At 33.4% G+C, this 24,582-nt stretch overlaps 4 protein-coding genes and 1 long non-coding RNA gene across 5 annotated transcripts; 4 read left to right on the top strand and 1 right to left on the bottom strand.

The window, feature by feature from the left end:
- Window positions 1-1,391: 1,391 nt before the first annotated feature.
- On the top strand, window positions 1,392-2,499 carry LOC146917107 (uncharacterized). The gene is made up of 2 exons (XR_015015467.1): window positions 1,392-1,511; window positions 1,830-2,499. It is a non-coding gene; the product is annotated as an uncharacterized LOC146917107 (long non-coding RNA).
- An 862-nt stretch (window positions 2,500-3,361) lies between these two features.
- LOC146917108 (F-box/LRR-repeat protein At3g26922-like) lies at window positions 3,362-5,558 on the top strand. Its single transcript, XM_085718904.1, has 3 exons — window positions 3,362-4,681; window positions 4,788-5,031; window positions 5,192-5,558. The coding sequence occupies exons 1-2, from the start codon at window positions 3,767-3,769 to the stop codon at window positions 5,016-5,018; spliced, it is 1,146 nt and encodes a 381-aa protein (XP_085575030.1). The 5' UTR covers window positions 3,362-3,766; the 3' UTR covers window positions 5,019-5,031; window positions 5,192-5,558.
- Window positions 5,559-11,452: 5,894 nt separating this feature from the next.
- LOC146917109 (zinc finger CCCH domain-containing protein 25-like) lies at window positions 11,453-13,652 on the top strand. Its single transcript, XM_085718903.1, has 4 exons — window positions 11,453-11,621; window positions 11,720-11,983; window positions 12,073-12,296; window positions 12,802-13,652. Exons 1-4 carry the CDS (start codon window positions 11,517-11,519, stop codon window positions 13,529-13,531), a joined length of 1,323 nt encoding a protein of 440 aa, XP_085575029.1. The 5' UTR covers window positions 11,453-11,516; the 3' UTR covers window positions 13,532-13,652.
- Window positions 13,653-16,264: 2,612 nt separating this feature from the next.
- Window positions 16,265-20,684, bottom strand: LOC146917110 (mitochondrial metalloendopeptidase OMA1-like). Its single transcript, XM_085721823.1, has 4 exons — window positions 20,636-20,684; window positions 17,219-17,391; window positions 16,827-16,975; window positions 16,265-16,511 (listed from the first exon to the last, which is right to left on the bottom strand). Exons 1-4 carry the CDS (start codon window positions 20,682-20,684, stop codon window positions 16,265-16,267), a joined length of 618 nt encoding a protein of 205 aa, XP_085577949.1.
- Window positions 20,685-21,008: 324 nt separating this feature from the next.
- On the top strand, window positions 21,009-23,270 carry LOC146917111 (uncharacterized). Its single transcript, XM_085718900.1, has one exon. It carries the CDS (start codon window positions 21,247-21,249, stop codon window positions 22,888-22,890), a length of 1,644 nt encoding a protein of 547 aa, XP_085575026.1. The 5' UTR covers window positions 21,009-21,246; the 3' UTR covers window positions 22,891-23,270.
- The last annotated feature ends 1,312 nt before the right edge of the window (window positions 23,271-24,582 follow it).

Here is a 24,582-nt window from a genome sequence, read left to right on the forward strand (position 1 = left end):
GAAACGATCCTATATATACTCACGTGTACATAGTTATATGACGTGTAGGAAAAATCTTACATCACGCGCGCCGGTCACGATGATTGTTTTTGGGTCGTGACAATTTGGTATCAGAGCCTGGTTGATTCAGATCGTACCTTGGGTCAATGGAATTCAATAAGATGTAGTGTGACTTTTGGGTTCCAGATATTTATTCCAAATGTCATATCTGGCTGAGCTTGATCAACTCAGACTAGTATATAACAGTTAGAATAAATGTCTGAGAGATGAATGGAACCTTAACAGAAGATGCAGTATAAGGAGTATGATGTAAGGTGTGAAGAAATAAATCAGAGTGGCGCAGCGGAAGCGTGGTGGCTGGTACCTATACAGTTTAAATTAGTCAGGAAGAAAGAATCAGTTCGTAATGGACGTATGTTGAAATCTAAAGTTGAAATTGTTTATGCTTATTAGCAAGTAAATCCCTAAAATTTCGAGGACGAAATTTTCTTAAGGGGGTAGAATGTAATATCCCTCCATAAGATTTTTTTAAGGAAGGGGCAGAATTGTAATTTTGCCACTCAAGATTTTTTTTAAGTGGAAAATCCACAATTTTCTACATTCTTCCACATCATTCCAAATTTTCCTCTTCTTCTCCTCTCTCACTTCTCTCTCTCGTCACTCACCCTTTCCCTCTCAATCTTCATTTTTCTCAACCAAATCCTTAGCAATTCAACTCACATGTTTGGATTAGTGTTTTTCTAGCAACTTGAAATGAGAAATATGCATCAAATTCTATTTTCCCTTCCTCTCTAACCGTACATCAATATAAGAAAAAGAGAGTTTTTGTCTTTCAAATCCTCAAAAACATCACATTGATGTCTTCCTTCAACAATTGGATGTGGCAATTTTGGGAAAAATTTCACGGTTGGATTAGTAAGAAGCTAAGGTAACAAAGATGAAGGCACAAGTGGCTATTGGGAATTAAGTTGAAGTATCACGGAGAAATAAGAGTTGTCAGATGTTTATTGGTGAGTTCCTTAGTAAACCTTCCATTTTGAGTAGTAGAATTGTGCCCTATGAATGATTCATTTGAATAGAAATTATGAGATAGTATGATTATTTCATAATTATATGTGTGTTTATTCTAAAATCTCTTGTATGTTAATATGTGTGTTTATGTTAGTATGAATATTGGAGGAAAATGCTAAGCAAGACAATTGATGTAACGATTACTTTTGTTCACAAGTCGGTTAGTTTAGGTTATCGAGGTTTTTCCACGTTTGATAACCTAGAGGATTGTTTATATTATTTATAAGTGATAATTGTAAGAGGATTTCTTATATTATTTATAAGTGATGATTTTAAGAATAAGTGATTGGATAGTAATGTTAATTGATGCATATATGCTTATAGTAATAAATTTTTATCCGTTTGCTACAACGAGAGATAATGTAGCCTATGACGTACGGGTCATAGTAACGAATATGAAAACTCCGTTTGCTACAACGAGAGATAATGTAGCCTATGACGTACGGGTCATAGTATACCGTTTGCTACAACGAGATATAATGTAGCCTATGACGTACGGGTCATAGTATACCGTTTGCTACAACGAGAGATAATAAAGCCTATGACGTACGGGTCATAGTATACCGTTTGCTACAACGAGATATAATGTAGCCTATGACGTACGGGTCATAGTATACCGTTTGCTACAACGAGAGATAATGTAGCCTATGACGTACGGGTCATAGTATACCGTTTGCTACAACGAGATATAATGTAGCCTATGACGTACGGGTCATAGTATTCCGTTTGCTACAACGAGAGATAATGTAGCCTATGAGGTACGGCTCATAGTAACGAATGAAATGTATAATTAATGATATGAAATTTTAAGTCAAGAATTATTCTAATATTATTGAAAGGAGATAATTAGAGAATTTTGTTTGATGATCATTGTTGAAGGTTTATTGCTAATGTAACTGAGATGAGTTGGTGATCAAAATGGAGTATTATTGTTAAAAGTGGTCGTACTTGAACCTTATGAAAATTGGGTAAAAGCTTCGTATGACATATTCGTAGTATATTCGTGATATATCTTGTTGTGTAACCTGGAATAAAGTAATAATTAGATTTTTGGATTCCTCATTCAATTCCCTACAGTTTGGACCTAAATTTCATGTGATTCCGATTAGTAATGAACTCGGAAAGTGCGTTTGAAGTTGGATAATTCTGCTGGAAAAAGGCTTACGGGTTTTGTCATGATTTTTGTGAAATGAGCTAAATTGTAGATTTAGACTAGTTAGAAAGGGGCATGATTTAATATAATATCTAGGATGTTTATTTTGAGTTGTACAAGTAGTTTAAAAATAAAGATGTTATTTGGAGATTCTGGCTGATAACAGGTTTTTAAAACAGGATTTACATCTTGGAAAATGTTAAAAATATAGACGAAACTCCGTCGAAATTTCAGTGAATATTTATTTTGAAATGAAATTTAAATTGAAATTTTTATGTATTATAGTTGTCAAGTTTGATTAATAGGCTTGCCGGGCTAAAATGATCTAGTTCGCGCGCCGGTCACGATGATTGTTTTTGGGTCGTGACACTCTGGTCCTTGGTAATTATTAATATTGTTTTATTATTTCAGTCTCTTTATTAATTATATAATTATTATCCAGAACATTCTGGTCCTTAGTAAAACTGCTTAATTATTTAACCTTACACTATCCAGGACATTCTGGTCCTTGAGAAAACAACTATTTAAATATCTAAATATTTTAGAATCTTCTTTTATCTAACATTTACCAAGAATTTTCTTGAGTACATGAACTTGTTACGTTTCAAACCCCCCTTTCTTGTGACTATTTCTTCCACTTCAGTTATAAGCCTTTGATTAAACTTAAATGGATGGTTGAGATCTGGTGTCAATATAAAGTTTGACATCTGGTGTCAACGGATCCTATCTCCCCAAAAAATGGATGTCTACGTAGTTTTAGGGGTTAATAGTGTTTTACCCCTTGTAATATATATCATTTTTTGTTTTCCACCCTGTAAATATTTTTTTTTTAAGTTTTCGTCCTTGTAATTTGAATAATTTTGGTTTTGGACCTCATGGCAAATTTCTCTCCCTATAATTTGAGAAAATTAATTTCGATTTTACTCACTGTAATTTTGAGAAAAATTCGGTTTACCCTTGTTAATTTGAGCAAATTTCTGTTTAACGCAGTCGTATTACACATGGGTAGAAAACCAGAAATTGTCAGTATTACACATGGGTAAAACACAATCAGTGGCGGAGCCCTTCATGGACTGAGGTGGGCCACGACCCACCCCCAAAAATTTAAAAATCAACGATTATAGGTCTTCTTTGCGAGATTTTATACAATTTTGTGTCGGTTTTAGGTTTCGGTTGATCCAAATTCCCGTAAAGTGGTGTAGTGGCTCACCCAAAAAATTTAAATAATTCAATTATAGGTCTATTTTGCGAGATTTTATACAATTTTATGTCGATTTTAGGTTTTGGTTGACCCAAAAATAAAACTCCTTTACGCGGTAAATTTGCACATGAAATATTGGTCACTTGAATGGATAAAAAATAATTTGGCCCACCCCCAGAATATTTTCTAGCTCCGCCACTGAACACAATTAACCCTAGTTTTAGAGAAACCACCGGTTAAGGTGCAAGAATCCACCGGAATATGTAGATCTAAGGAACAGAAACCTTGTCATTCTGCTACTCTCGATTTCATTTTCACACAAACAAACAAATTGGTTCTGGATGAAGAAACACTTACCCCAAAGGAAGAGTAGTAGTGAAAACAACAAAGACAGATTCAGCGATTTACCAGATTCCATTATCCATCACATTCTCGACTTCTTGAACACAAAACATGCTTTTCAAACTTGTGTACTCTCCACAACATGGAACCATCTCACAAAGACTCTTCCAACCCTTAGATTAGATCCCAGCAGCTTTAATTCTTTGGACAGTTTCACGGAATCAGTGTCTCAAATATTGTCTGTGCGCGATGATTCAACTCAACTCCACACTCTCGATCTTGGCGACTTGGTGGGTTTCCACGAAACCCAAGTATTCAAGAGCTTTGCAGAATACGCTGTTTCACATCATGTCCAGATATTACGAATCACTGTCACTTCTGAATTTCCATCTTGTTTGTTTTCATCTCAAACCCTAACTTCTCTTGACCTTAACGTTAACCCTTGTGTTAAAGATAACAAAATATTATTTCCGAATTCTCTCAATTTGCCCTCTTTAACCACCTTGGCGTTAAGATTCTTCTACTTTGGAGTTGGCGATGATGGTTGCGTTGACCCCTTCTCGGTGTTTAAAAGGTTGAATACTTTGATCATTGAAGAGTTTACACTTCTGGATGCACAAATTCTTTGTATATCAAGTACTACACTTGTCAATTTTACTATGGATGGATATGCATTTTGCCACAGTGAGATTTACATATGCAAGTTATCTACTCCCAATCTTTGTAACTTTGCTTTCACTGGGCCTCTGACTTTAAAGCCATGGCATGGCAGTCTCAGTTCTGTTAAACACTTTTACATTGATGCCTGCACCGGATTCGATCGCCCGGCTGAAGAGTATTCTGCACGCCTCTTCAACTGGCTGGTAGAGCTTGCTAATGTCAAATCATTGACAGTCTCTTCTAATACTCTTCAGGTTTTTCTCTTCAGTTTCTTCCTTTTATTGTACTTATTAATAAATTTTGTCAAAAATGTATGACTATCCATCCTAAGTCACCATCCTCCTTCATTGCATTTCACAGGTTCTCTCCTTTCTTCCAGATTTATTCAAGCTTAGACTCTCTTCCTTGTGTAACTTGGAGTCACTACAAGTCAAAATGAAACCTCTTGCAACTGCACTATACAAGGCACATAGAGCTAAGTTCATGAGAGAAGGTGCCAAATTTGATTTGAAAACAAATACATTTATACCCAATGGAGTAGTGGACTTCTTGATTCAAAACTCACCACCAGCAAAGGTCGAGATCATTTGATTTTATGATTAAGGTGAAATGGGCTTTCAACTTTTTATTTGTTTTTAGTTTGCTTTTGGATTGGATTCCATTTTTCTTGATCTTATACTTGTCTGGTAAACTGAAAATCACCTTCACGTTTGAGTTCATATAAGCACGGTTAGTACAACTTCTTCGTGGCGTTACTTTTTCAGTTCAAACCAGAACCAAGAGCTCACAAGAATAGAGGTTACAGATGTTGGGTTTTGCATAAAAGGCACGGTTGTGTTATGCAATTTTGTCAAGAGACTCCTTCAAGTATGGAAGCCTTGTAGCATCAACACTCTTTCCAAGAGAAATCTTTCAACTAGCTAGTTTACATGTTTAAGCTTTTATTTATTTTCCTGCATTCTACTATGTTATAGTTCCTATTTAATTTCACGTATTCTAGTATCTCTATTTTTGTTTCTTTTTAATGGATGTATACTACTTTTTTGTGATTTATATTTATGTATTTGAATATTTTTGGGTCATGTGTTTGATCCTTCTTTATTTAATTTGGAGAGCAAGGTTTGATGTGGATTAGAGTCTCATATATCTAACTAATTTGGTTTCGAAATTGTGGGTTTTATGTTATATCAATCAATAGGTTTAATTGTCTGAACTATTGTGTTTCTTGAGATTGTTGTCAATTGAGTGAGAGAAAATTATTTGTTGTACAATATTTGCTTATGGTTGGGCGCATTACATAGCTTGAAGATTCTCCTATCATATGTATGAATCAACCATGAAAAGTTTACATCCTGTTTATTTCCGGTTTACTTTTGCCGTCCTTCACACAAGAGATTCTACATATTAAGAAGCTGGCAAAAAAGACGCAGAAGTGGGTTTTAAAGGTGAGAGTTAACAATTGAAAGTCACGTATACGTTATTTCCTACATTTTCCAGTACTACATTTTCTGACTGAAGAGCAATCCTTTTGGTTGCAAGTTTGGAGTTCAGTTCACTAGGATTTCGAGGTCAGTCCAAGCCCTTCTTCTTTTGTCGTCAATTTTGTGTTTTCATTTTAAAAATCTTTGTTAATTTTTTTCTTCTACAAATGTTCTCCCATTCTTCTTTTTTATAGAATATTGCTTCCTTCCTTCTGTGGATGTGGTTTGCTTCAAGGTTTTCCTTTCCTCCTTCCAATCAAATAATTTCTTATCCTGAATCAACACTACTGCAATTTTTTGTTTCTAATTCATGGTCCCTTAGAAATATATGGGCCAGTTACTCCAGTCTTGGACACAATCATCTCTGTCAACCTAAATTCTCACTAAATTCGAGTAATAGGTTGTGTTCACTAAGTAGAGATCTATGTTTCTATCTAAGCTTCCAAAGAAGTATATTTTTTACTTTTTTGGTAAATAGAGATAACTTTTATTAGCCAAAACAGTTATTTCAAACTACATGGCAACAAGAAGCCACAAACCAAAGAAACAAGAGTTAATCTCACTAAAAAAACGACAAAAGACAATGGCCTCACAAGCTTAATATTAGATTCTTCGTCTTTTTAGATTTCAACCCACTAATGTAAACAATATTTTTGATTTGATTAAGGAGTTCCTGAACTGATTGGTGAATGTGTTGAACTCTTCTGGCATTCCTTTTCTTCCAGATCATGTACTGTGTAATACTCAAGATCATTCTGCTCATATCATGAGTACTAGTGTTCCTGTTGCACTGACTTTAAATATTTGCATCACAATCGGCCAATTGCAAGCATTAATGTTCATGTTACTCCATTGCATTGCACATGTCCATACAACCTTTGAATACTCACAAGTAAAGGATAGATGAGAATGAGTTTTAGAATGAATACAACCTTTGTTACACAAGATGCACGTTTAGTCAGAATGAATTCCAACTTTACTTAATCTGTCACAAGTTGGAAATCTACCACGAATAGCTAGCCAAGTACCAAATAAACATTTGGAAGGGAAAGGTTATTACACAACATCATGGGGGCATACCGAATCGGATGCAGGTCCGGTCACATTTTTTAAAACGCTGGTTTTTCGTATTTGCATATTTGCTTAGCATATTCAGGCATGATTGCAAAAAACAACACACTGAATCCAAGAACACAACCAAGAAAAAACTAAGGGAAAAACAACAACACAAACAAGAAAAAACTTAGGGAAAACAACAAGAAAACACTCACATCAGGAAGAGGATTGTACACTGAATGAAGGATCTCAGAGAAAAACTGAGAGATTAACCCGAACTCAAAACCTTATATTGTTGGTGTCATAAAAAAAGATACACATGATTCGTTACATTTACATATATAATTTTAATCAAAATCAAAATTTTTAAAAAAATAGTGTTTGTAATTTATACGCATTAGTACAATGAAAAAAAATACATATACGGGAGTGTCTATCTGAACGCTTTTAATTTTAATAGGCTATTTTATAGGAAAATTTCACCTTACACCCATAGATTTGTAGAGAGAGAGAGAGAGAGAGAGTAAACTGAAATTGAAAAACATTTTTCAAGTTTTCCGATTTGTTTGTTCTTCTCGAAAAGGATGTTTTATGTTTTCTAATTTTTATGTTCTTTTTAGAAAATGCAAGCCAAGAATATTGCTTGAGGGTTTGCTTTTTGAAAAATACAATCTAAAGTTTCTGGTTAAGGCTTTCTTCATAGGCATGTTCATACGGGTGCGGTTATCATGCAAAAGGCGTCCTTATGCACCCTGCATAAATCCCAGCCCATTAATCGGTATCCCAACATAATTGCTTCGTACACCCCAAACCATTTTGTCATACACCCCCAAGCGAAACCACAATTCCGTTTCTTCATCTTCTCCGGCACGATACCGGATTTTCATTAATTAATGGCCAGTTTATTTCTGCAATTCACTTGCTCACTTTACTGATATGTGGTCATGCCAACACATATATGCAAAAGTCTTTAATTTTTGGATTAAGATTTTAGCAAAACAATATATACATATGCTTAACTTGGTAACCGTCAACATTTGCATAACAATCGAGTGTCCACAGCGACACCGACACGAACACATCAAATGAGGAACACTCAACAGCAACAACACACCACATCAATTTCTATTTTCCATCGTCATCATACTATACAATTTCTATTTTCCATCGTCATCATACTATACACTTGATTTGCAGAAAGGGTTGTTGCTGAATTTAAACAAACTTCAGGGTATGGATTACTGAAACCATAAGTATGATTTAATGGTTTTGATAGTCTCGTATGTGAAACCAAGATCATTGTGTAATGGTTTTTAATGAAATTATTATTGTTACATGATTTTAAATAATGATTAAGATGTTATACACTGGAATTATTACTGAAACCATAATTATGGTTTAATGGTTTTGATAGTCTTCTATGAGAAACCAAAATAATTGTATAATGGTTTTGTGAAGTGTTTATGCAGGGTACTCCAAAACCATTTTGCTGTGGAAATGGTTTCTGTGAGTTGTACTCCAAAACCATTAGAAGTACTTAATGGTTTTCTTTGATCCACCAGGGTGCATATGACAATCAAAAATCAAAAACATATGTAATCTTCTAACCATAACATAACATTTTCAAAACAAAGAAAAAACATATTGCATTTTCAAACTTAGTATGCATCCTCTGTTTCCAATGGTAATTTGGTAGATGATTACAATTGATATATCATGTCAAAGAATAAACTCCACAAATCGAAAACATCTTGCAATTGAAAACAAAACCGCCGAAAATCAGCCTCGGGTAGAGGAGGCGACCACCATCGGCTAGTGCCAAGGTCACCTAAACCAAACCCAAAGCCCGGATTCAAGCCTCGATTGTACGAACCCAGCTACCACAACTGCGGAGTCGCTGTAAATAACCAGAAGACGAAGATTCATCAGAAGAACGACGAATTTCATTTTGAAGAAACACAGACACAACAAAATCACGTCGCAATCACGTCGTAATCGCTGGAGAAATCCGTGCAACCTCGCCGGTGAAATCATGTCGCAATCACGTTGCCGTGAACTTGGCCGGATAAATCACGTCGGAGCGGCGAGCAAGGGTGAGAATCACGTCGGCGCCGGAGCTACGATGAGCTTCTGCGTGTGTGGGATCAGATTGTGAGAGTGTGAGCTGATAAACCTAGGATTATTACTCGTGTAAAACAAATCTGATGGTTGTGAAGTGTTTATGCAGGGTGCATAAGGAAATGACGGAAATGACTTATGCATAATAACTTTTGCCGGTTCATACATATTTAAAAAAGCGATAACTAAAATTACAATTTTTAAATTTTTTTTTATTGACAATCGAGATATATACCATTTTCAGTTTATGGACCTAAAAATAAAGTCTTGAAAATATTTTTCGTCTTTTTATATTTTAATAAAAATTTGTTTTAGTCTTTTATTTATGATTTTTTTAAATCGTTTTAGTTTCTTTTTAAATCATTTATCTTTTTAAAAGGGTGATGTTTTAATACTTTTAACATACCAAAACAAATAAAAACTAGTTTAGAGACCCGGCGTTGCCCGGGTTAGATATTAAATAAGTTTTATAAGTTTGTGTGCACGAATACACATGTCAGTATATTAGATTGAATTTATTTAAATTTACAATTATAATAATATCATAAAAATAAATATAAATATTTCAAAAAAAATTAAAAATAAATATAAATGATGAGATGAATGTCCAATGCAAGAATAAAAAGTGTAACAAAATCAATAATGAATTAGTCCAAGTGGTAATAGTTTTGGGTCCTTTAAACATGGACTATTACTTTCCCGCCCTATTGCCTTTTCCCGCGCCCGGTAAAAATTTTAAAAATGCCCTTGTGCATTCCGGATTTTAAAATTAGGATTCATGTTTACTATTTCGGATTTTATAATCCGGACAATTCTTATGTATAATCAGTCATCAGACTTTCTCACATTTCAACAGTTTTGAGTTTTCCTTTTAAAAACAACAAAAAACTAAGTAAAAAATGCTAAAAACCTGTCAAATAAAATCATAAAAATATAAAAACAGTACCAAAAAATTCTAAAAATCAAATAAAACTAATCGAATTTTTTTTGGATTTTTACGAGAATATGAAAAATTAATAAAAATGAAAAATGGGTCTAAACGATGGAATTTTGGATTTTGAGGGGCGGAGTCCCGTAAGAGGTCCCTTCTATGGGAGTCATGGTCCTTGAATTTTTTCTGATTTTCTGGGGATGTTTCGGAGCAATCCGATCAAGTAGCCCGAAAACCCGATTTTTGTTAAATAAAATATTGGTTTTTAAAAATAGAAAAAATAAAAAAAATATTGAGAATGAATGTGGAAGTGACATGTGGCATAAAAAACCTTACTTTATATATATACTATTGATTGATTGATTGATTGATTGATGTGTAGTTTGTTGAGATAAAAAATACTTAGTGCATAAGATCAAAAGTTTGTTGAGATATTTATGTTAAATAAAATAGAAAAAATAATAAAAATATTGAGAATGAATGTGGAAGTGACATGTGGCATAAAAAACCTTACTTTATATATATACTATTGACTGATTGATTGATTGATTGCTGTGTAGTTTGTTGAGATAAAAAATACTGAGTGCATAAGATCAAAAGTTTGTTAAGATATTTATGTTAAATAAAATAGAAAAAATAATAAAAATATTGAGAATGAATGTGGAAGTGACACGTGGCATAAAAAACCTTACTTTATATATATACTATTGATTGATTGATTGATGTGTAGTTTGTTGAGATAAAAAATACTGAGTGCATAAGATCAAAAGTTTGTTGAGATATTTATGTTAAATAAAATAGAAAAAATAATAAAAATATTGAGAATGAATGTGGAAGTGACACGTGGCATAAAAAACCTTACTTTATATATATACTATTGATTGATTGATTGATGTGTAGTTTGTTGAGATAAAAAATACTGAGTGCATAAGATCAAAAGTTTGTTGAGATATTTATGTTAAATAAAATAGAAAAAATAATAAAAATATTGAGAATGAATGTGGAAGTGACACGTGGCATAAAAAACCTTACTTTATATATATACTATTGATTGATTGATTGATGTGTAGTTTGTTGAGATAAAAAATACTGAGTGCATAAGATCAAAAGTTTGTTGAGATATTTATGTTAAATAAAATAGAAAAAATAATAAAAATATTGAGAATGAATGTGGAAGTGACACGTGGCATAAAAAACCTTACTTTATATATATACTATTGATTGATAATGACTAAAATAGCATTCTTTTTAAAAAGATAAAAGATTAAAACGATTTAGAAAAAAGGTAAAAGATGAAAACAAATTTCAGTAAAAAATAAAAGACAAAAAATAAAATATTTTAAACAGATATATACTGGGCCGTGTTGCCCAAGCCAAAAGTCGTCTCTCTCTATTTAAGGATTAGGAACGGGTGATAAAAGATTCATTGATTTCACGCTTTCTTACTCTAGCGATTTCGATTCTGGTTTTGAAGGCTAAACCCTAAACGACCTCGAAAATATCATGGCGCATAGATTTCTAAGGGATCACGAAGCCGACGGTTGGGAGCTTTCCGACTTTCCCATCATCCGCGAATCCTGTCTCGGTGACAGCCCTTACATTCGAATGGTATGTCTCTTTCCTTCTCGTGGCTATTGAATGTTGTGTCTAATTAATTTTTTTTTTGTTGATTAATTGAAAATTATTGAAATTATTTATGGATATAGACAAAGGCCAAGTATGACAAAGAGTGCAAGATTTGTACAAGGCCATTTACCGTTTTCAGATGGAGCCCAGGTCGCGATGCAAGATATAAAAAATCAGAGATCTGCCAAACATGTTCTAAGCTAAAGAATGTTTGTCAAGTTTGCTTGTTGGATCTTGAATACGGACTTCCGGTTCAAGTCCGTGATACAGCTCTCAGCTCCAACGACTCAATTCTAAAGAGTGATGTCAATAGGGTGTATTTTGCTGAAGAGCATGACCGCAAGGTATGTTTTTATTATGATGAACCCTATTTATAGTTTATTGTTTGCTCATGATTATTTTAGTTTTTACTAATTATTTAAGTATGGTGCAGGCTAGAGCTGGTATAGATTATGAATCCTCTTTTGGTAAAGCACGCCCAAATGACACTATCTTGAAGCTTCGAAGGACAACACCTTATTACAAAAGAAACCGGGCACATATTTGCAGTTTCTACACAAGGGGTGAGTGTACTCGAGGAGCCGAGTGCCCTTACAGACATGAGATGCCAGTAACTGGGGAACTTTCTCAACAAAATATCAAAGATCGTTATTATGGGTACGTACTGATTTCCTCTCTTTCAATTTCAATTGCTTTTACTTTTTCCTATTTAGCTTTGCTATGTAATGTCAGAAAAAACTTGAGATTTTTGTGCGTGTAATGTAATGGAGATAGTCGATGTTTATCACTTTATTCTATGTTAGTTTTCCCTATAATTACCTGTGGGTGTATCCAATATCCACGTAACAACACCATGGTTTCTTTTTTTCCTTCGACATAGACATAGGGATAAAGTCATTAATCATTTTTTTTCTTTCGTTTTTTGGATTTTGCTTAAATGGAAACGCATAATTTAGCTTCCAAAGTTCTTAACCTGTAACTTTTCTTTTTTGTAATTTGCTGCTTGCATCCTACATGCTAATATGTAGTATGAGATTTTTTTTTTTTTTTTTTACATGGCAACACTTTCATTTGTGTAGTTTGTGACATTTTTAATATTGCTTCATGCTTTTAACTTCGTTTTTATTTAGAAAAATTTGCTGATCATGCCTTTGAACTGCAGGGTGAATGATCCGGTGGCAATGAAACTACTTGGCAAGGCGGGGGAGATGAGCTCTCTGGAGGTTCCCGAGGATGAGAGCATTAAAACACTTTATGTTGGTGGACTTGATGCTAGGGTCACTGAACAGGATCTGCGGGATAACTTCTATGCCCATGGAGAAATTGAATCAGTCAAAGTGGTTATCCAACGGGCCTGTGCTTTTGTAACTTATACAACTAGAGAAGGTGCAGAAAAGGCAGCTGAGGAACTCTCAAACAAACTGGTTATTAAGGGCCTTAGGATAAAGCTGATGTGGGGAAGGCCTCAGTCAGCAAAACCCGAGTCCGACGGCTCTGGTCAAGCAAGGGAGCAGGCTTCTGTCGCACATAGTGGGCTGTTGCCACGAGCAGTTATATCTCAGCAGCAGAACCAGGACCAAACCCAAGGAATGCTTTACTATAACAATCCACCTCCTCTGCAGCAAAGGAACTATTACCCTTCAATGGATCCCCAAAGAATGGGTGCTCTTCTTCCATCTCAAAATGGTCCTCCTGGCGGGCCTTCTGGTTTAGTGGAGAACAAACCTAGTTCCGAGAAGCAGCAAATGCAACATTATGGCTATCATATGATGCCACCTCCACATGGCGAGTATCATCAACAGAATTATCCTCTATATGGTTGCATGGAATCAGTCCCCCCTTATCAAAAGTGCCCACAACCAGCATTGTATAGTGCTACAATGCCTTTCTAACACCCTTTGTAGGTACCCGTGAACCGGTAGATATTCTTAGATAAATATTTTTAATTTTTTTCCAGTATTTTCATAAAAAAATATGAATTAGAGTATAGCTAATTTAATTTAAATGCCGTAATATTGTTGTCTATCTGTGATGCAATAGTAGTAACTGAATTATAAAAAAAATTCGTAGGAAAAAAATTATTGTGAAATAAGATTTGAATTATGATACCTATGGGAGTAATATCTAGGGTAAGGGTCTAATCATTAGTATTATGTTATTAAACTACTTCAAAAAGCAACAAAACAAAAGACGACCTGCAATTCCTCTCAAAAAAAAAAAAAGATGACCTGCAATAAAAATGAGAAATCAAAAGAAAAAAAAAATAATGAAAAGGAATTCATATGTGATAACCGAAAGAAAAAATTAATGACATTTAGTACGATATATTATTTTGGAAGCAACATTCTTTCAGTAAAAACATAAGTGGCCTAGTGTGGTAAAAGGTTTGAAGTGTTGTCATGTGCTACCTCATTCAATATTCAATTCCTCGCAAACTTTTTTTCCCATAAAAAAGGAACAAATGTGATTCTTTTGTTTGTTCTCGTTCGTTATTCAAAGAATTTTCCTTTACAAAATTATTTCCTCTACGAGAAATTCTATCCCTTGTCTATTGTTTTTAAGTTTTTAATTTTTATAAATTGTTTGTACTCATTTTCCTTTGTCAGCACAATTCCCTCTTTCTTCAAAAATTATTTCAACACCCAAAAAACGGCTACAATACAATTCCTCCATTTTATTTTATGTTTGTTCTACGAACCGTATCATCACTTGTTTGTTGTATTTTGGGTAGGTCTACCCAAACTACCTTAACCTCGCAACACTAAATTCTTCTCTTCGCTACTCCTCAAATCCAAAAAACTCCACCCTCTATATCGAACTTATAGCCGGCCCGCCAAGGAATGCTTGGAGCCAAGGTCACCGCTGCGTTCAAAGCTAAAAACATTATAACTATAAAAATAGTGGATATTAAATCTCATGATCTTGTTATTCCTGGGAAATGGAATGGTAACTTCCCAGAAACAATAAGATCATCAGATTTGATATCCAATGTTTTTATCGCCATAATGCTGTTAGTTTTGAAGACAACAATGACCTAGGCCCTGATCATTCCTTGGTCAGTTTGATTTATACCCCATACAATCCAACCTATTGGAGTTGGTTGGACCTCTATATCATCTTTGCAAAATGGATTTCATACATAAATACATCCAACCCAAATTACGAAGAGTGGTGATAATGGCACATTTGTTGGTTTTAATTGTTCAAAATTTTCAATCAACATTCTTGTGGTCATGATGACGAAAATATTCAACTTGGGAATGTATCTGTCTTTTTACTTTTTGTTATTTCACATGCAATTTCCAAATTTGATTTTCGTTGTTATGTTGATTCAATTTCCAAAAATTTAACTATTTTTGCCACATTGGGGGAGCCTAACCATGTGAATGTTTATTTTATTTATCTTCTATCAAGTTTATTTCACTCAAAACAAATTATTTTAATTTTGGCATAAATTATTTAATATTGCGAGAGTCTATATCTAGTTGTATATATTAAAAAGAACTAAATGAAATTCAAAAGATGTTGAATATGAAAGCAACTATAAACATATGCTATTTACTGTCTGGAGCTTTAGGTGAAATTATTTTTTAGACCTCTATTTATCTATAAGCAAGCACTTAAAATACATGCAAAGTGGATCTCCAAATTTCTATTTGAAATGATGATAATAAGGAAATGCTTCAAATTCATGAGGTTTGTATGCCACAATTCAATTTCTATATAACTAAAACAGTAGCAATTTAGAACTAGAAAGAGCACAGTAACCAACATCAAGATGTTTCCAAAGACGAGTCTATTGCATCTTCTACTTCATTAATATTCCTTGGATTCACTCTGATAGCTCCACTTTAGTGTAAAAGAAAAGGAGAAGGTGTTTTTGTTTTACTATAATAGACACCTTTTTGAATCCTGAAAGGCATTACACTTTTCTGTACCTTTTCATGTGTTGCATATAAATTCTATAATATTACTTACCTCTTTTGCTACAAAGTGTCTTTTAAAGGAATATCTTTCTGTAACTTATTCACCATTCGTACCTCTTGGGCTACAAAGTTGCTAATATTACTCTATAGCGACTTGAGATTGTAAATGAAGCTGAAAATGCTTATTAAAGCAAATAATTCTATTTGTCATACTATGATCATATAGCGACTCGGATTGTAACTAAAAACTAAAGTAGAGCAAAAATCTCCATTATTAGCTAATGAATTACCCTTAATTTGATAGTAGATCAAAAAATACCTTTATAACCACGTAGTAGTGAAATAGGAATTCACATAGTAGCAAAGGTATTATACACAGACCATATTAGTAGTGAAATATAGATTGATATAGACCACATAAGCTAGAGAAAATGGAATTTATACAAAGAAATCAAGGAAAGGAACGGGTTGAATAATCATTGTGCTATTTATCCAATTCCAAGGTTCGATCGATTTTGAATTGCTGAAGCAAATATCCATACCAGAAAAAGTAAAAATACTAATGCACCAGATTTCCTTTGATTGTTTTATACCAAAATTATATCAACAGTAGCATTTTGAGAGCAACACAAAAATACCAGCTATATGATTCGAATCAGTTAGCGGACTTGCATGGGAATTTGAACAGAAAAATATCATTCATCCCCCCCGCTTCTCTCTTGCATCATTATACAAAGTAAGAGCTTCTTCCATTACCCTGGGTCGAGCCAACACTTTGGCTCTTTTTTTTCTTGATGGATGGGTAGTGCTATATACCACAAGCTTAGAATTTTTGTCATACTTAGGTAACTCTGGAAATTTCTCGAAGGCTTTAACTGCAAGCCGGGGGTCATATCCAGCTGAAGCCGCTAACAGAAGCCCAATGTAATCAGCTTCCATTTCACACCTGAAAATTGTGAATAAATTCGGTTGAGAACAAGCATGATCATGTATTCCATGAAGACAATGTTGACCGGCAGAAAGGAGCACTGAACCACAGAATGTGCAGCACAATATTCTAATTGCATGCTCTTCATATCTCTAACAAACCAACTCTCTATGATTTTTTATTCAATTGCGTGTACACTATACACCTTCAAACTTTATTTTTTGTTGGGCCATGTGCCTAAAAAATCTCAATCGATTAAATGAATCTACTACAATTAAAGAACAACACAAGAAGTTAATGGATTAGGAACGAGAAATAATGAAGTAATCATACCGTCGGTTGAAAGGTAGGAAATCGACAAGTGGGAACAATCTTTTGGCAAAATCAATGGTGACAAATAGATTGAGAAAAAGATCCATAGTAGTAATCCACATGGACCTTGTATACCTGTCAGCTTCGTGTCGAGACACACGATGCGCAACCTAATTCACAAACGTTAAGTCTATATTATCATATGCAAAAATTAACATGTTGGAAAGTATAAATATATTCATATTAAGTCATAGTAGAACTAAATAATGATATTTGCAAAAACATCACAACCACAATTGCGCCGCAATGTCAATATTCACAATGTAATTGTAACAAGTGCAATTTAGAACCATGTAATTAATTAAAAAGGTGAATAAAAAACAAAGATTAGACAACACAAAACGATGAAATACCTCATGTGCTAAAATAAATGCTAACTCAGCATCACTTGCATGATGCTCGAGCAAAGTGGTAGATAAAACAATTTTCCCACCAGGGCAACATGAGGCATAAGTGTGAGGATAATTCACAATCAAAACCTCCCAATTCAATCCATCCAAATGGGAAAAAGAAGGTGGTGACCTTCCTGTTATCCACAATCAAAGGCGGCCTAAAATGGTGTACTCGGAAGTATCCAGAGATGAAGACCTCATTTTGCTCATCTCTCTATGCAATGCGTTCGTTTCGTGTAAGGAACGGTTTCGAATAACCCTTTTGGAATTTTGTTAGGATCCAAAGAGTAAAATCTTTTGGGTCCAGTAGTAATAATACATGGATTGTTGATTTCAACATTATAACTTGTTGTCCCTCCTGATATGTGCCTAGCCTGTTTGAACACGTGATGAAGAGTGAGCTTTCTCATCAGCTAGGTGTTGGTCTTTGAAGAATTGAAGCTACAAAATTGGAGTATAGAGAAAAAAGAATGAATGGTGAAATGAAAAAGTAGTGGGAGAGTGGAAATAGTAGTACTGATCTGTAACAGATTTCATTAGAATACGAAAATTAATGGACTGTCTAACAGAAAATTTAGGAGAGGAAGTACACGTCAATAACAGAATTCAATATCGGAAAAACTAATTTGATTGGGAGCAAAGAAGAAATCAAATCATATAAATTTAATGGAAAAACTAATCTTATTTTCCCTCTAACTTAATTTTAGATAATAATTTTGTCTTTATTTTTTTTGATATAAATTTTAGATTTGACGTTTAAAATCCATATTTTTTTTATTAAGGGGAAAAGTAAGAAAAAGGACTAAGTAATTCAATGCCTTGACGCCCGAGAGATATCCTCTAGTAAAATGATATCTAACTGAGGTGGAGGAGCTGTCCATATTTTCAAGGAGTCGAAGTTGGTAGTACCAAACTTGGCCAACTAATCAACACATTCATTGCCTTCTCTTAAGATAGCAGTAAAGGAATCTACCCAATGAAGTGAAGCGAACTTTCTAATTAAAGAGATTAAAGTTGCATGTGGATGAAAATCATTATTAAATTAAGAACGAATACCAAAACGACAAAAAAAAAAAAAACGAAATCATTATCTAAAGTTAAGTTAAGGGATGTGTCCTTACCCGACCATTGTGTTTAAGGGAAGTGCTAACTTGTGCCATTAAAGTACAAGTTAAAAAGTCAAATGTAAAAACTTAATTTTAGAAATTGTGCATTAATATCTTGAAAGGTTAAAAATGTATTGATGATGAGCAAACTATCACAAGATGTTCAAAGCCTCTCCAATTTGCAAGCAAGTACAAAGTAACGAAAAACTGTCAGCAAATTAAAGTGAAAAGTGACTTCCACGAGCCTATTTAGTATGTTGCTGCATAGACCTTCACCTCTTATCACCCATCAAACTCATAAAGAACGAAATCATTATCTGAAATTAAGTTAAGGGATATGTCCTTACCCAACCATTATTTAAGGGAAGTGCTAACTTGTGCATTAATATCTTAAAGGTTAAAAATGCATTGATGACGAGCAAACTATCACAAGATGTTCAAAGCCTCTCCAATTTGCAAACAATAACAAAGTTACGATAAACTGTCACAAATAAGTGTAACAACACATGAGAAACACACCAAGTGACTTCCACGAGCCTATTTAGTATGTTGCTGCATAAGTTAGAAAATGAGAACAGAATGCTACGTAAGCTAATCACGGTTCATGATATCAGAGTGGAAGTTGTGCGCTAGTTTCATATCCAAGTAATGCAACTCTGTTTCTTAATTGGCCGATACCTCCATGGTTTTAAGTTTGATAAAAATATTGTATTAGTCTTTACATTTTTTATGTTTCAAATTGATCCCTTAAATCAGTAAAAGTTTGATGAACATTGTTACAACAACGATGACTTAGCCGTTAAACGTGTAACGTGGCCGTTTCCATATGTATCTGACGACTCCAAACCAGTAAACAGTATGTTTTAATTAATTTTTATTATAATAAAAAAGATGTTCTTCTTCATCTCCAACCAACCAATCTTGATGTTCATCATCCTTATATTTTATATCTCCATCTTTCTCATCGTGTTACAGGTATCATTGTGTTTCCATTTCCATTCGTGTTCAGAATTTTCTATTATTTTTTAAATATAATCTTAATTTTAAAATGGTAATATGATGTGTTAAATTAGTTATGGGTTTTGATTGGTTGAGTGTAAACTTTTTTTTCACAATTTTCTACAAAAGTGGCATTTGCCGCGTGTGTACAGGAGTACAAACAACTTGATGATTTAAAAAACACTGAATCGTGAATCCATTTTTAAAACAATCTTTGGTGGTGAATGTAAATTGCATAATCATCATGGTCTGGCCTTTCTTTTCTGCTACAAACATATAATAGTTTTCTCTAAAGTAGTGATCTCGACATTGGCGTCTAAGCTCATTGCCCCTATTATATCAGTGAGACTAACAAACAAGATAGTGACAAGCTTATAGTTTTCTCAATAAATATTTCTAATCAAAGGTTTACGTACTTTTTTTAATACTTTAATTTACTTCCATATAATAGTTTAACATTATACTTCCAATTTGATAATGTTATTAATCTCTTAATACTCCACTCAATTAAGCATTAAAATGTAGTCTATTTTTTATTGCTCAGTTCCTTCATGTTGTAGATATGCGTGTAGTTATTATGATAAATATCGAGCATGTATAGTTATTAAGTACCAAGACTTTGCAAGAGATTATGAATAAAGTAATACTTGTTCATAGATTACTCTATAAGAAATTTAGGCAAAAACTAAGAAAAATTAGGAGTTGTAAATTTAATTTTGTACTGGTAAAAATTAATTTTAGTTAAAAGTGATTTTAATGTAAAATGATTTGTACTTAGATTTGTTTACGTAGAAGTTTTTTTTTTTTGACAAAATGTTTGTTGACGTAAAAGTTTTTTTTTTTGACAAAACATTTACGTAAAAGTTAGTTAAATAATAAAATTGAGAGTTCCGTCAAAAAAAAAAATGAGAGTATAAGTCAAAAAAGAATTGAAGGTAGAAATTAGCAAAAGGTTTATATTCTAGTTTAAGTTAGAATTGATTCTAAATACAAAAGCAATTCTAATCGGAAAGTTTCAAACAAACAAACATTAATTTATTTATTTTGGATTTTCAAAAGTGAATCTAAAAATGCACTGGTCAATTTGAACTATAAGTTAGTATAAATAGATTTTAACTTTTCCAAATTATTTGGTAAAAAAAATAATTTCCAAATTTTCAAAGATATGAATTCCAAAATATATTTAACCCTTTTTTTTTACCAAAACAAAGTTAACTATTATTATCATTAATCAACCAATGTTCAATACAAGAAGGATAAGAATTAAAAATACGGTGACTAGCCCAAGAACACGCCACCCTAGCTAAAGTATGAGCAACCATGTTCGCTTGTCTCCTAACAAACTTCACCTCGAAGTTGGAATGTAAAGTTATTGATAAATAATACTAGAAACAATCGCATAGAATTCTGAATCACCATGTCCCAGAGATGATAGAGTTTGCACTAGAGTAGCAGAGTCAGACTCGAAGACAACCCGGTCTCATCATTTCACATCAGCAAAGTAAATAGCAGCGAGTAAGGCTACTGCCTCCCCCTCCAAAACTGTCATATTTGCCCGAATAAATTGCCCCCTCGGGAGTCTTTTAAATAATTAGACTTTCCTTAAAATAAAATAAAAATTAGACTTCCACAATATATTTGACCTTTTTTATTAAAAAAAAAATAAAGAAAAGAAAGTCTGTCATAGAGATCGTAAATCCATCTAGACGGATTGAGTTATCTGATTGGGATTTCAATTTCATCCTTTGTTGATTAATCATTGCAACCCAAACTGAATTGGATTATCTCTTTCAATCACATTCTTTTTGAATCACTCGTATCATATAATCTCGTTCAACCCAAGTTTCCTTGTTCCATTTCATTCATTCAATTCAACAACAAACAATGTCATTTTCAAAAGTTGTTGTCTCTAATTTCATTCCAAAACCTAATTTCACTCGTTTATTCCCCTCTTCAATAACAATAAGGCTCTTCTCACAATTACATCATTACCAAGATGAAGAAAACAATCTCATTTCCTCATTCAATTACTTGCTTCATCACAAGAATCCTACCCCACCTATCATTCAATTTAACAAGATTTTATCTTCCCTTGTCAAAGCTAAGCATAACTCCACTGCTCTTTCACTTCATCAACAAATGGAATTAAATGGAATTCAGTCTGACTTTTTCACTTTCAACATCCTCATCAATTGCTTTTCTCAATTGGGTCAAAACTCTCTTTCTTTTTCTATATTCGCCAAGATTCTCAAAAAGGGTTATGACCCAAATGCCATAACATTCTCTACACTCATCAAGGGTCTCTGTCTCAAAGGTGACCTCCATAAAGCATTGCACTTTCATGATAAGGTGGTAGCGTTGGGTTTTCATTTGGACCAATTTAGCTACGGTACCTTAATCAACGGATTATGTAAAGTTGAACAAATAAGAGCTGCTGTACAATTGCTGAGAAAAGTTGATGGGAAATTAGTTCGGCCTAATGTGGTAATGTACACTGCAATTATAGATAGTTTATGCAAAGATAAACTTGTTAATGATGCACTTGATTTATATTCTGAAATGGTTGCTAAGAGAATTTCTCCTGATGTTGTCACTTATAATGCTTTAATTAGTGGTTTTTGCATTGTTGGTAAATTGAATGATGCAATTGGTTTGTTCAATAAAATGACATCGGAAAACATCAACCCCGATGTGTATACCTTTACTATATTGGTTGATGCTTTTTGTAAGGATGGTATGGTGAAAGAAGCTAAAAATGTGTTATCTATGATGATGAAACAAGGCATCAAACCTAGTGTTGTTACTTATAACTCTTTAATGGATGGATATTGCTTAGTTAAAGAAATTAACAAGGCCAAAGATATATTCGATAGTATGGCCTCAAGGGGAGTCATTGCTAATGTTCAGAGCTATACTACCATGATTAATGGATTATGTAAGATTAAAATGGTGGATGAAGCCGTAAATCTCTTTGAAGAAATGCGTTGTAGAAAAATTATTCCTAATGTGGTAACTTACAATTCCCTTATTGATGGTTTGTGTAAATTGGGGAAAATCTCTTGTGCGTTGAAGCTAGTCGATGAGATGCATGATAGAGGTCAACCACCTAATATAATAACTTACAGTTCTCTATTGGATGCTTTATGCAAAAACCATCATGTTGACGAGGCAATTGCATTATTAACAAAATTGAAAGACCAGGGTATTCAACCAAATATGTACACATACACTATTCTTATCAAGGGACTATGCCAAAGTGGAAAATTGGAGGATGCACGAAAAGTTTTTGAAGATCTTTTGGTCAAACGCCATAATCTATCTGTCTATACATATACCGTTATGATCCAAGGGTTTTGTGACAAGGGCATGTTTGATGAAGCGTTGGCCTTGCTGTCAAAAATGGAAGACAATGGCTGCATTCCAGATGCTAAAACTTATGAAATAATTATCCTTGCTCTGTTCGATAGTGATGAAAATGATATGGCAGAGAAACTTCTTCGTGAAATGATCGCAAGAGGTCTACTGTAAGACTGAAACTAGGTGAGATGATTCTGTTGTTACACATTGTTATTTTGAACCGATATTTCCAGTTTATGGCTTCATTTCATTTTTGTGCGAATGGAATTATAATTAATTTTCTTAACATATTAATAATTTGTAATTGCTATTCTCTTTAAATTCATCAATAGAGTTTATTTGTTACTTTAGCGATCTGGTGTATCGCCCTAGATGAACCAAAACATTTAGCAGCTGGGCTGTTTTCAGGTTTTTTCTTTCTTTTCAATCTGATTAGTGAATGACTAGGTTTCAGAACAGAAGGACTAGGTTGAAGACCAAGCAGTTGGAGAAAGACTATGATGTTCTGAAAAGACAATATATGAAACTATAAAGGGTGATAATGATGCACATCAAGCTCAGAACCAAAAACTTCACGCTGAAGTTTGTATTGTAATTTTCTTCTGACTTACGATCCAATTGGATGCTGATTTAAAGTATTTGTTTTCTTTTATATAAACTTTTTAAGTATGTTAATATGGGAAATTTTCTTATACGAAACTAATGAAGAAATAGGAATAAAGAGATGTCCAAGGTGTGTTGTACGAAACTGTTTTGAAAATATTTAGTAAAGCTAGAAAAACTTGTTACTTTATTTTCTAATTGTACTGATATCAATGTTTGTAGATATTGGCACTGTAAAGTAGAGGGATCTAGCAGAAATGTCAACAGATTGATCACATGGTCAAAGAAGAGAGATTGATCAACATGATTAAATCTGAGCTATGGCCATGTTTGAGCAGCAACACTTGAACTCCACATATAAAGGAAGAGAAAGAGAGGGTTTTCAATAGTTTTTAGACTGAAGTTTATTTCTTAGACGAAATCAAGAGTGTGAAATGATTAACATACTCAATGAGTTGCTAAAGTTAAAAACCTTATTTTGGTAAATAATGGCAGCAAATCATATTCATGAATAACAGTTGTTTGTGAGTGATTTCTGAATCTTGCATAGGTTTTCTTTTTATTCAAGTAAATTGATTCCTAGAGTCCAAGAAATCTATGAGTATACAAAATATGAGTAGATTCACAAATTGTGTATACATATTATTTTAATAAACAAATATCAGTAGATTCGCTTCTGTGTAGTGTATATATTTGGTTTCACTTGAATCTAGGGGATGGTTTTCTGTTTTTCAAACGAGTGTACCAATTCATCTAGAGACGATCTTTATCTTGAAATCTTCAAGTCAAACAATCTTAAATATGCGGGTATTACTGATGCATCGAACAATTGAAGAGGGAAATGCATTTTTCATAGAAAAGTGAAGGAAACAAGAATGTTGTTTAGCTCTAGTTCATACTATTATGAGATGTGTGTCCACGGTCAGATTTTCTAACCTTATCAACCGATAAAATGATTCTAATATAAGGCCTCAAAGGGGTTTAAAACAGGGAGATCCTCTCTTTCCCTTTCTTTTCCTATGTTGTGCTGATGTATTGTATGGGTTAATTACTAAATCATATCCATAGTTGAGTCATTCAAATATCCTACTGACTTTCTACAGATAGTTAACTTCTTCAAATAAAAAAATAAACTTTAGTTCACTTATGCATCTACTTACGAAGTTTCAATCAAACAAATTCTGCCACGCGTCATTTATTTTGCTTAAAAAACATATTACCAAGCATGTTGTTAGTCATGCCTCTACAATACATAGTAGA

Source organism: Medicago sativa, chromosome 6 (genome assembly GCF_051527215.1).
Source record: "Medicago sativa cultivar Bolivia chromosome 6, Bolivia_mono, whole genome shotgun sequence".
NCBI classification, from domain to species: Eukaryota; Viridiplantae; Streptophyta; class Magnoliopsida; order Fabales; family Fabaceae; genus Medicago; species Medicago sativa.